The sequence below is a fragment of the Pipistrellus hanaki genome, assembly GCF_964339955.1.
Source record: "Pipistrellus hanaki genome assembly, chromosome: 10".
NCBI lineage: Eukaryota > Metazoa > Chordata > Mammalia > Chiroptera > Vespertilionidae > Pipistrellus > Pipistrellus hanaki.
Genome location: NC_140512.1, coordinates 22948204 through 22961411, shown reverse-complemented (window position 1 = coordinate 22961411; position 13208 = coordinate 22948204). Strand labels below are relative to the sequence as shown.

General features: G+C 33.6%; 1 protein-coding gene across 1 annotated transcript in view; it reads left to right on the top strand.

Annotated features, from left to right (window-relative positions):
* The window catches only part of SEMA3A (semaphorin 3A), a 182424-nt gene that overhangs the window by 47916 nt on the left and 121300 nt on the right, over nucleotides 1-13208 (top strand). The window contains exons 2-3 of the mRNA XM_084897076.1: nucleotides 5868-6025; nucleotides 9381-9443. Of these exons, the coding sequence (XP_084753202.1) occupies nucleotides 5868-6025; nucleotides 9381-9443 (221 nt within the window). The remainder of the gene's footprint in view (nucleotides 1-5867; nucleotides 6026-9380; nucleotides 9444-13208) is intronic.

Genomic DNA, 13208 nt, shown 5'->3' with positions numbered 1-13208 from the left:
ATGTTCTCCAGTATGTTACTCACATAAATGTGTCCTGTGATGGAAAAATATTGATGAAATACTTAATTTCTTTATTCAATAGAAGCTTATTAGCTCAGCATTAGAATAATTCAAAGAAATCCTTCTTAGGCAGTTTTTAAAAATGTTTATACTGGGCATATGCAACAGGATAGTGGGTGACTAAGTGATTTATCAACTATTTAATTCTCTGTTTGTGAATATTTTCCATAGTTTTGTTACTGGATAAAATGAAGCATATAATATTTAAGTATAAGAAAACATTTGCTTTTTTATAGTCATGTGAAATGTGATAGTAATTTGTGAGCAGACTGAACCTTATGGCCCGGTATCCTATACTAGTATAATAAAAGGTTAATATGCAAATCAACCGAATGGCAGAATGAATGGTTGCTATGATGCACACTGACCACCAGGAGACAGATGCTGCCCCCTAGGATTCAGTCTGCTCCCACAAGGGGAGCACCACTCAACCAGAAGCCCGGAGCCAGGCGTAGGGCTGGTGAGCACAGCAGCAATGGTGGGAGCCTCTCCTGCCGCTACGGCAGCACTAAGGATGTCTGACTGATGCCGTAGGCCCAATTCCTGCATGGAGCAGGCCTACGCCATCAGTCAGACATCCCATAAGGGCTCCTGGACTGTGAGAGGGCACAGGCCTGGCTGAGGGACCCCCTGAGTGCACGAATTTTGTGCACTGGGCCACTAGCATGTATATAATTGACCAAGATGTCTAAAAAAGAACTCACTTTCAATTGTGTTAATCAGAGAAACACTCCTCCTTCTTTTTTTTTTTTTTCTTCCCACTTTGCTAATGCTAATACAATGCTTACTACTAAGAGGCCTTTAATGATCACTTGCTGGTGAGCTGACTGATAACAGAACCCTGACTGTAAAGGAGCCTTACAAGTAATTAAGACATGAGTCAGAATCAAAAACAGAATTTCAGTCTCTGAATTACTATCCCATCTCTCGAAGCACTAAATTAAATCAATGTGAACTCTAAGAAAAGGATCTACACTTTAATTCTAAAGTTTTACTGACTAATCATCCTGCACATAAATGCTTAATTACAGTTCGTTTGTATTAACCATTGTTGTCCACTTTACAACAGTTAGTTGCTTTATGTAACAATGCCATATAAACTAATTGTTATTTTTCCAAGATATAAAAATTACATTCTGCATTAGTTATTTTCTAAATTGTTGGCAACTTTTTTTTTCTCAGCATATACTTGTACCAAAAACTGATCAATATCAAGAATAATGCAACACAAAATATAGGGAAAAATTAAAGCCACATTTTCCTAGACATTTATTTAGAAAGCACATTGAACTGAGAGCTAGTAGAACTGAATTTAAATCAGACCTGTGCAGTTGCTAAGGATAAAAGTCACTTACACTTTTTTTGTTAATGGAAGTAATCAGATTCTTCTAGCTCTCAAATTCAACAATTAATTATCTAGTTAACCATTTCCTCTACATATAATTAGATCATATGGCACTGCGCTAACATTGTATGGAGAACTAAAGCAGGTACCCGAATACCCAAGCAGATGAGTGGCATGCAATTCATGCATTAATGTGTCTTGATCAAAGCAGGTGGGGGATCAGCGGATGGAGTAGTACCTCCAAATCCTCGAGGCTTTTGTGGGAGAGGTGGCTTCTCACTGTACCTGGAAGCACCATTAACAGGGAAATAAATTAGATGCAAGAGGGGCCAGGCTAGGTTTAGAAAAGAGTAAACTGGACATTTCAGGTAGAATTCTGGAAACAGGATTTATATACGCTACCAAAGGAGGCTCAGGATTGCAACTTTTATTAGGGAGATGGGGCTAAAGTAATGGTGGTAGTTGAAAGTGTATTTTTTTTTAAAATAAAGCTACCGTGTTTCCCCGAAAATGAGACATCCTCCGAAAATAAGATCTACTTACAGGTTTCCTTCTGAGTGAAATATAAGGCATCCCCCCAAAATAAGGCCCCCAACATGAGAGATTTGGTCCACTGATTCTGAAAGAAATGGAGTCACAAATTCACCAGGGAATTTTGGAATTGGATTTTTATGATGATGTTCCAGAAGATGATGACATGATTGTCATTGAATAAATGAGTAAATTCTTGATACTGTAGGATTCAGTTTGTCTGATTTGTGTTGACAACTACCGTACTACCGTACCGTATCCAGGTAATAAATTTCCTTTATTTTCATTTAACAATAAATGTGTACCGTATTCTTCTTCATGGAAAAATAAGACATCCCCTGAAAATAAGACCTAGTGCATCTTTGGGAGCAAAAATTAATATAAGACACTGTCTTATTTTCGGGGAAACAGGGTATTACATTTTTGAAATATATTCATAATAATTTATATGATTATGTCTAAAAGATTGTATTAAAGTTGAAAAAAATTGAAGATAGAGGACCAGTTAAATGATTGCTTTAAGCTATAGACATTAGTAGTTATTGCTATTGTACTATGAAGCAAGTACTATTGATTTATTTTTATTAAGGAGCCCAAATGTATTATTCCTTTATTAGTAAGTTCCGCAATTGACCCTTCTGTAAAATTAAGTTTTCCTGGAGGATGGTGATATTTTAGGCTGTAGACATGTCTGTTTTCAGGTTTTATTTCCTGTCTTTCAATGATTTTCTTATTAGTTTGGAACTTTGACGACCAGAATTAACTCTCTTTGCTAGGTCAAGTCCTCTTTTTTTTCTGTGCTTTTTCATTGCATTTTGGTAAACCTCTTATCTCCTTTTCTGACAATGAGGGAGTGAGCTGGAAGAGTTTACAAATAGTTGTTTTGAATAAAAAAAACCTCCAAAATGTTTTATATATTTATATATTTTCTTCTGGGAAAATATATTCTTCATTCTTTCATATTTTGATAATTGGTGTGTTTCTTTTGAATTCCCATAAAAAACAGTCTGTGGAGTTGTCTCATATTCATACCTTTCACTTCTACCTTCACTGTATTTTATACAGTAGTTTCCTTTGATAATGGATAATGCACACACAATTCATATCGCGTGTGTGTGTGTGTGTGTGTGTGTGTGTCTCATTAAAACAGTGCCTGGCATGCACATGTTAGTTGTGATCATTGTCATCATCATCATCATCATCATCATTGTCATCATCATCATGCTGACTTTGTACTTTAGTTATACTTTCAATTTTTATAGATAATTTCCTTCAGTTTTATAATCATATGGACTCCTAGAGTGTGTTTTCATAATAAAGCATTTGTAAATATAAGTTGTATAATTTGTAGCCCCTTTATTCCTAATTGTATCCTACCTGGGATATGTGGATGGGTGCCGAACTTCAGAATTCTATATTAAATTGTTTTAGGCTTCACTGAATTGGATATATTCTCTTAAAGATTTGTGGCTTGATATTTCATTGTTATTGTTTCCTCTCTTCCTTTAATGCAAATATTTTCTTGCCCATTTTTCTTTATTTTTCTTCTATGAGATTCAATGGAAGCTTTTTCTCAAATTTACCCAAAACAAGTCATATTTGGTTTTGTAGAAGCATTCTTTTGCTGGTAGTGTATAACATCATTTATTGATGTAAACTCAAAAAGGAAGTTTAGAAGGAAGATAATTATAACAAATCATGATGATTTGAACTAGACAGTGACAATGAGTATATAAGCAAAAGAAACTCTAGGAGAAGTTGTTATAGTGTTAAATAAAATTGAAATGATACAAAACTTATTATAGTGTTAAACAAAGCTTTAGTGTTAAAAATAACTGGATTGGATCTGTGGATGATGAAGAGGCTATGGCTTGCAGGATTTTTTGGATGAGTGATATTTGCAACCAATTTGAAAATATACAGAAAGATGATGATGTCAGGAATGAAGAAAAGAACAGGAAGTGAGTTCTGTTTAAGTCATGCAGACATTGAGATTTCTGTACAATATCTAAATAGAGGTCTCTAGTAAGTCTTTGTTTGGCCTTTGAAGGGAAATCTATCTTAGAAGATATGAATTTTGTCAAAATACTTCCAGTGGTGAAAGCAATAGTTGCAGATAAAATTACCTGCAGAGTAATAAAAAAAATCAAATGCATAGCAAATAGAATAATATAAATATTGACAAGCCTATTAACTAAGACAAGTTTTGTGCCAATGAGAGGTAACCAAACTTCCCAACAGTCAGTTATCAATATTTATATTCCCAAACATTCATCTTACATTTCTGCTCAAAATGTATTGGTATTCTCAAAAATTCTAGAACAAATATGGAGCAAGATATAAAGAACCTGGCCTCTGGCATCAGATTAAGGTAGATATCTTGAGTCTACATCAAGCCAGCTCTATGACCTAGGATATTCTTAGTAATTTTTTAATCAAATTCCTCATGAGATAAAATGGGGGTGAAATTTTTCATCTCATAATGTTGCTATGAGGCTTAAATGGATCTACTTAATAAACCATTCAGCATATTTTGGTATTTAGTAGATACTTAAAACTTCTTTCTCTTATATTTTCCTTATTTCTACCTCCTGGTCTTTATTCATGTCCTCTGCATGGAATGTTCTGCTACATCTCTTTTTGCTGTTGAAAGTCCCATCTATATATATAAACGCCTAAGTAACCATTACCAGTTGACCAGTCACTATGATGTGCACTGACCAGAAGAAGTCAGACACTCAATGCAGGAACTGTCCCTTGGTGGTCAGTTCACTTCCACAGCCAACCTCCCCCAGTCCCTCCCTGCAGCCAGCTGGCTCTGATTGGCCCCTAATCATGAGCCAGGCTGAGGGACCCCATTCATGCACAAATTTGTGCACCGGGCCTCTAGTATATTACGTAAGGCCAGATTTAATGGCCACACCCTTTCTCCAAGGGTTATTCACTTCTTTTTGTGACATTAATTTCCCACCTGCCCCATTAGCTTCTTTAGTTCTTATTATTCTCTTTGTTGTTGTTCTTTTCATGTTTTGCTTCTCTGATGCCATTTGTGTAACTTTCCATAAAGGTTCTACTAATCTTTTCTACTTTCACATACTTCTTAGCCAATGCCTATGTGTTTACATAATAAGGACTGAATATGTATTTGTTGAATTAGTAGTTGAATGACTCCACTAAATTACTAAAAAAAAATATGATTCATCAGATTAGATTATGAACACATACTTTTTCATATTATACAAAGTGAACAAAAGGTTAATATCACAGAAGGGCCTAATCTTGAGGTTTTACATGCATATTTAAGGGAAAATGCATTGCCCCTTCCACACAATTTGGTCCAGGGCACTTGTGTATTATGTGGGATATACCAACATGGAAGGTAGTCTTAGCTTGGAATTGATATTTACCTGTCCCAAACTAAATTATGGGCACCTTGTACCCTGATCAGGGGGTCTGTCCAAGGCAAAAAGTTTCAAATTCTGCAATAAAATGAGGCCTCAAACAATCTAGGATGTTAAATAGTGTATCCCCAGACTACCTTTGCTTTGATGGCCCTAATGCTTATTCTTCTAGATAATTATTTGGTTGCAAGAAAAGGAACTTACAACAATATCTGTAAAATTAAAGATGTTTTATATAGAATACCAACCATTCTAATCCATTGCTAAGTGCAAAGAGGTTCCTTCAAACCACTGTGTGCACAAGCTATAGCTCTCCCTTCCTTCAGCAAACTAATGAGTATAATTCCCATCTCAATGAAATGAAAAAAAGGTTTCTATATATTTCTTATTTCTTAAAGAAAAATGGCTTCTATATAGTTCAATGAAGATAAATCATTGATTGTTAACTATAGCCAGATCATCATGTATTAAGTCTATGCTCATGTAGGACCTCAGATTAACACCCAATGTCTTGTTTTGTTACCTTGCAGAAATGCTGGAATCCAACAATGTTATCACTTTCAATGGCTTGGCCAACAGCTCCAATTACCATACCTTCCTTTTGGATGAGGAACGAAGCAGGCTGTATGTTGGAGCAAAGGATCACATATTTTCATTCAACCTGGTTAATATCAAGGATTATCAAAAGGTATCTTTATTCTAATATATGCACTGTGGTACATTTAAAACATCTCAAGAATTCTCTAGCTATCTAATAGTGTGACAACTGAAACTTTGTTTGAGTTAATACTTTATCTTTTCCGATACAAACAAAAATAATACATTGATTTGACCATCACAAATCAATAGCTGCAGTAAACCATAAAAATATTCAAGAAAGAAACTATAGTTGTTGTCTTTTAAATGATAAAGTTATAATATTTTCCTGCATAAAATAAATTCCTGAACCATTAGAGAAATATGTTATAATTTAATTAATGTATATATGTATCTATGTATATGCTATATATGTGTATTAATATAAATGTATTAACTTCTATATTGCCAGCAAATACATAGTTCATCAATCACTGTGCACATGCTTAATCTCGTGTGTCAACTGTGGTTGTAAATAAAATTTATTGAAAACAGATACTCATTCATTTACATATTGTCTATGTCTGCTTTTATTCTACAGTGGCAGACTTGAGTAATTGTGATAGAGATCATCTGGCTCACAAAGCCTAAAATATTTATTATCTGGCCTTTTAAATAAAATGTTTGCCAAATCCTGATCTGGAAGATCAATTTTCAGGCTTTTGCATATGGGGTCACTTAGACACTAACTATTTATCAGTTTTATCCTTATCCTTTATAGTGTTTCCAGCTTATTTGGTTAATAAGTTATACAGTTTTGAAAATAAACATTGACTGAAAATTTTGTGGAAATTGTGCTACTGCATCTAAATGCTATACTCTATGTCAAACATTTTCCCTCACTCAGTATTTCTGGTCTTAATTCTTTGACCTTTACATTCATACATCTTATCTCTAACATCATTTTATAATTTCCTCAAGGATTATGATACTATATTATTTCTTATAGAGTTTATAATAATAATAGATACTTAGGAAATAAGTTGTTGAAGAACATTAAAAATAGAGTCCAGCCGAAACTGGTTTGGCTCAGCGGATAGAGTATCTGCCTGCTGATTGAAAGGTCCCGGGTTCGATTCCAGTCAAAGGGCATGTAGTACCTTGGTCGCGGGCACATCCCCAGTGGGAGGTGTGCAAGAGGCAGCTGATTGATGATTCTCTCTCATTGATGTTTCTAACTCTCTGTCCCTCTCTCTTCCTCTCTGTACAAAATCAATTAAAAATATAAACACACACACACACACACACTATATTTTCCGGCGTATAAGACGACTTTTGAAACGAAAAAAAGTCAACCGAAAATCGGGGGCAAAAGACCAAAATTGCACAAAAATTACCTGCAGATCTTTACGGCAAAGTAAGTCTTTTCTTTGAAGTGGGGGATAGTCTTATAAAGCGAATATAGGCCTAAACCTATGTTTTAACTGTAAAATTAGGGGGTCGTTTTATATGCTGAAAAATACGGGGTGTGTGTGTGTGTGTGTGTGTGTGTGTGTGTATTTATTTTTTATTTTTTTAAAATATATTATACATATATATAAACAGGGTCCAAAGAGCTTAATAGACAAATATATTCAAACAGATGTAAAGCCTTAAATATATTGTATTTACTTTCATAGGCAGTGTGATATAGCTAAAATTAAGTAATATGTTTGAAGTGGAATGATTCAAAGTTAGAATTATGTCTTCTATAACTAGAATAATGATTTTTAAACTCAAGAGAAGGAGCTATAACATTATCACTCTGTGCAAGTAACCTTACTTTGATTTATTATTTCATTATAGCAGGGGTTGGCAACTGTAGGTTTACAGTTATTGATACAGAAAACGATACAATACTTAGAAAATAATAATACAAGAATAAGCTGTTTAGTATAATCCCAACTGTAAATCTACCTTTGCCCACCCCTATTTATTACAAGTCTCATTGTTAGAAGAGACACAGAGAAATATTCTAGTCATAAGGAACAACAACAGCCTGTAATTATTGGAATCGAGAGTCTAGGTCAGTGGCGGGCAAACTCATTAGTCAACAGATTGGCAAACTGCTGTCACACTGTCTGGTTGGGAGCCGAGGTTTGCAGCGCTGTTGACTAATGAGTTTGCTGACCACTGTCCTAGGCTTATGGCTCTATGATTTTTCTCATCTATAAAATAATAGGCTGTCTTATAAGATAATTCAGCTCTTTTCAATTTTAAAACTAACTGAATATATCAAGTTAAGACTATTCAGAAAAAAAAAAATTAAATACATTAAATATATATTCTAAAGTGATATGTACTCATATTGTCTATATATAGATATATTCACTCACCTATTTATATTTATAGATGAATTTTATAAAATGATAAAACATTATAAATACCCAATATTTGAACTGACATAATCTGTTATAAAAATATCAAAAATTAAATTGTTGTGCTCCAATACAGATAGGTGTCTTTGGATTTGCTAAGGGAAACTAAAAGCTTCTATTAGAATTTAGATAAGGTACAGTATAAGCTTTAATATGATTGAGGGGAAAGGAATCCACAGTCCTCTAAGCCACCAGGAACACCTTGGTTATCTACCATTGTCACAGTATTCATGAAATATAGGAACTTTGGAAAGGATGAAGACCAAACATAAGGGATGACAACACAAACAATTATTTCTTAATAAGTCGGTTTTACTTACAGTAAAAAAAAAAAAAGTGACTATTTTTAAAGCTCTCTATCCAGCTTTGTTTCCCCCTTTATCTCCTGAAAGTAAAATAAAGCTACTCTTACCTATTTGGGGGGAAAAAAAATTCTCTCTAATGTGGGTTTTTCTGATCCTATCAGCTGTTTGTTCTAATATGTCATGCTGAGATTTGGATTAGGGAAATGGATGCAGAGCAATCAATCTCTTCCACTAGATTCTCCTCTCCTCTCAAGATAATATCACTCTCCCCAGTCTGCCTTAGAGTTCTTTCCACTACACATTGGTTAGTTCTACAGGATACCTGGGATATATGGTAGTTGTGGTTCTAGGCCTCTATAATAAAACAGGTGTCCCAATGAAATGGGCCAAAAGCTTTTTCATGGTGGAGGGTCTTGTCTATAATTTGTAAAAAACACAACATATGTGAAGCATAATAAAGCAAAGCGCAAGAAAACAAGGCATGCTGTATCGCCTACCTGAATGTCTGTGTTGCTCAGCTCTCATATACAGCAAAGCCACCTGAGTACATGAACAGTGAGTGATTTAAGATAATGCCAATTAACTGAAGTTACTGCATACTCTACACTGAAAGGTCATTGTACATAATACTTTATGGACCTCTCTTTATCTCAGTTGCCCCAACCTGGTCTGACAGACGATAATGTTGGTTCTTACACTAATAGAACTTAATTGGCCTAAAACAATGTTTCTTCTCTGCCCTTAGATTGTGTGGCCAGTATCTTACACCAGAAGGGATGAATGCAAATGGGCTGGAAAAGATATTCTGGTGAGTATCAATCTACTAAATAATTTTAGTAATTGCATATAGTAATTTATTACTCTATAAGCATTGTTCTTGTGTTATCTTAACACCATTCTTTATTTGTGGGTTTAAAGACTCTTTAGAAACAAAATGATAGTTAATTTTGTATATTTTTATTATTATGTAAAGTATTGACAGTTTTATATAAAGTTAAATACCAACAAGCCTAAATAAAGCAAAACTATGTTCCCTTTGGCATATATATATATATATATATATATATATATATATGCCAAAGATAACAAAATACAATTTTTTAGCACATATATTTAAGACAATTCTTTGTATAGATTGGCTTTAATATATTATTTTTTCTTGAATTCCTTTTGAATTATATGAAATAGTTTTGCCTCTGAGCCATCATAATTAAACTACCCCTCTTGTCTTCTTTTTATTCCTTTCTTTTCCCATTCCTTCTTTTTTTTGTTTTTTACTTCCCACATTTTCTTCCCTTCTTTTTCTTCCTTCCTTCAAACCTTCCTTCCTTCCTTCCTTCCTTTTTTTCTTCCCCTTATATGTTGATATTCCCAAGTATTCATTGTATTTGAGCAAGTACCTTATTTTTTTTTTTTATTCAAAAGTTTTGGAGCATTTTTAATATTATCCTAGAAGCAAAGATCAAAATCTCTGTGCCTCTGATAAAGTTTTTGGAGTCCTGTGGCATATATGTATTTTAACTTGCCTATTATCACACAGATAATAAAAATAGAGATTTGAAAAAAAAAATACCTTATCTACTCCGGTGTTATCATAATACCTAGCTCACAGAATTCCTTTAAAACTCAATCACAAGTAAAATTATGACATAGACCATAATGCACCATACAAATATTAATTATTATTGTTGTTATTATTTGTATATGTTGCTTAGACAGTTTCTAAGTGAAATTATTTTGGTCCTGCCCCCAACTCTGCTATCAGTACTGTATAATGAGAGATTCTAGTGTGAGCCCAGATGCAGTTAATTCAGCAGCTGCAATATAGTCACGATCCTCAAAGTACTGTATAAGTAGCCCTGATCATGATCTCAGAGGTGTCCTCTCTAAGAAGGGTATTATATTTTCCTGGCTTACTGAAAACACTTATGGGTTTTATAAAACTAAATTAAAAGGAACTAAGACATCACTTTATAGTACCTTGTAATAAAGATTCTGAAAATGTACAAACCATGCTTCCTATGTTATGCTAAAGATAGGTAATTATGTGTTCGTTGAGAGATGTGAATATTTAAAAGTCCAATGGTATGGCAATATTAGCCAAACCAATCTTTGCAAAATCAACTAATTAATGTAATATGATAGACTATTTGTTTTTGGTATTCCTTTTTGTTATGCACTAAATCAATTTAATTGTGGATTTTAAGTTCTCTTTTATAACTCTTATCAAATGAAAGGAAAACTTAATAAATTTTAGATATTTTAGTTTAAGGGAAAAAATGCATTTTCCTCTTGTTCTAAACACCAAACACAAAAATATATTTCCATAGTAAAATGTGTTTTATACTGTTTTTCTAATAACCCATTTCTTTAATATTACTTTTTACTGACCTATTATTCAAAATATATTTTTATGCATTTATAATTTATTTTATTAAATTTATTTTATTTTTTTAAAAAAACTCATTTATGTACTTCAATATATATGTTTATTTCATTTAAATCAGATATATGACATTGATTGAATATTTTTGGATTATTCAGATAAAGACCAATTTTTTGTCCATTTCTTTCTAATGTAATTTTAAAATAGCAATTAGTTGAGTCCCTGGGATTTGTAACATTTCTTCCCTGATAAACATTTTTTAAATAAATAGCATATTTCTTCTTTTTACTAATAATTTCTGAAATAATCACTTGGGAAGAAAGGTGAAAGATAAAGAGTTGGGTTTATTTATTTTTTAAAATAATTTTCATTCAACACCTGATTTCTGAAGTGATACGTGGACAGTTGGATGGAAATTCTGCACTCTTGGGGAAATAATAGTCAGCTGTGACTTATGGACAGTGAAGCCTTTCAAAGAGCTCTTGTGATGCTGAAAACCACAAGAATGAGGCTTGAGTGGTTTTTGCAGCCATCGGGACTCCAAGATAGAATTGTAACCAAAATAGGAACTGACCTGAGCATTTATAGAAAAGTCAACTAATGACCTCCTTGAGTGCTCTCTTTGGTTTCTGGAACTGAGTTTACCCTTTCTCTTTGGGCTTCAGTGTTCTCTCAGAAAGCCCTCCGGAAATAAGGCTCCTTTAAACAAACAGTGCTGGGGAAAGTGCTCTCCTCTCAGTATTGGATTCAGATGCAAGGACTCAATAGGCAAACACAATAAGAAAAGCAGGGCAAAGACACTGGCTAACTTTATGTACCTTGAGTGTGGGCAAAGATTGTGTCACTGAGTGTAACATCATACAGAAAATTGAACCCTTTCTCCATTCTCCCAGGCAGCTGGGAAGATACAAACCATCATTTCTCATGGCTCAGTTCTGCATCAAACACATATGTTAAGTCAGCAACTGGAATTCTAGCAGCTATTCCACAAAGATGGACTTTGTGGTAAAGAGGGAATCTGCAGCCTAAGACACAATCACTTATATTCCTGCTCTGTGTCTCTCTCTCTCTCGAGAGCACGCATGCATGTGTCTGAGGCTGCTGATGACATTTCTGACAACAACATTAATCTAAATTTATTTTCCCCTCTTGTAGAAGTGGATATACAGGATATATACCAGTATGCCTTCTTTTCTTGGTGTTGTAGATTCTAAACCTTTGTTGTGGTTTTTCTATATTACAGGAGTGAACTACTCATGAACTTTTCCATTGTTGTTACTTGAGAGTTGTAATTTGAAAAAAAAAATTATATAATATACTATATTATTGAATAGAGACCCTGAAAAAAAAATAAATGCAATCCACATATGTCCATTCTGACTGCTATTATCCACTTTACTTTCATTTTTTATGTAGTCCTGATGCTTAAAATCCACTTTGTTATTCACAATAACATTCCTATTGGGGGATTAACTTCCTTGACCCTGTTTTGCAAGTGAAAACTGAATACATGCTAAACTGGTAAAAGAATCTGTTTCGAATCATTTGCTCTCTGACTCTTCTTTGTTTATCCTATTAAATCATCTCTCTTTGCACCGTTGCCATAAAACCAAATGGCAACCGTATGACTGTTAGAAATATTTTGAATATCATTGGAAATCAAAATCTCAACCATCTGAGATGGACAAAAAAAATCAGATTCTCATAACATTCCTATTGTTGGATCCATTTCAAAGTGTAAAATTTCATGCACCTGAATTTTGGGACATTTTTGAAATTCTTGAGGGATTTATTTTTATAATGTTGTCCTTAGTTGTTAATACTTACTTTTGATGCTATCATCGATGATAACGTTTTGTCAAATTATTCTGGCTCAAATTGCAGGACCTTAGCAACACTAATTTTTTTCCATATGAATGCAATTGAGATGTTGATGCTACCCAAGTATCTTAAGTTGCAGTGCAGCCCAAAATGCATGTTATCCTTGAATTTCATTTACTTTTTTAAAGGTCAAAATTGACAATGCATTTAATATTTTTATTTAATTTTAGAGACTTCAAGGACTTATAGAAATTTATCAAATGGATAGTTAGAATAACCTCCTCATTCTACAAAGTCAACCATAAGATTCATTACATCTCTAAATCCTATTATAATTATTGGGATAAAAATTTTTCCTGGATCTCT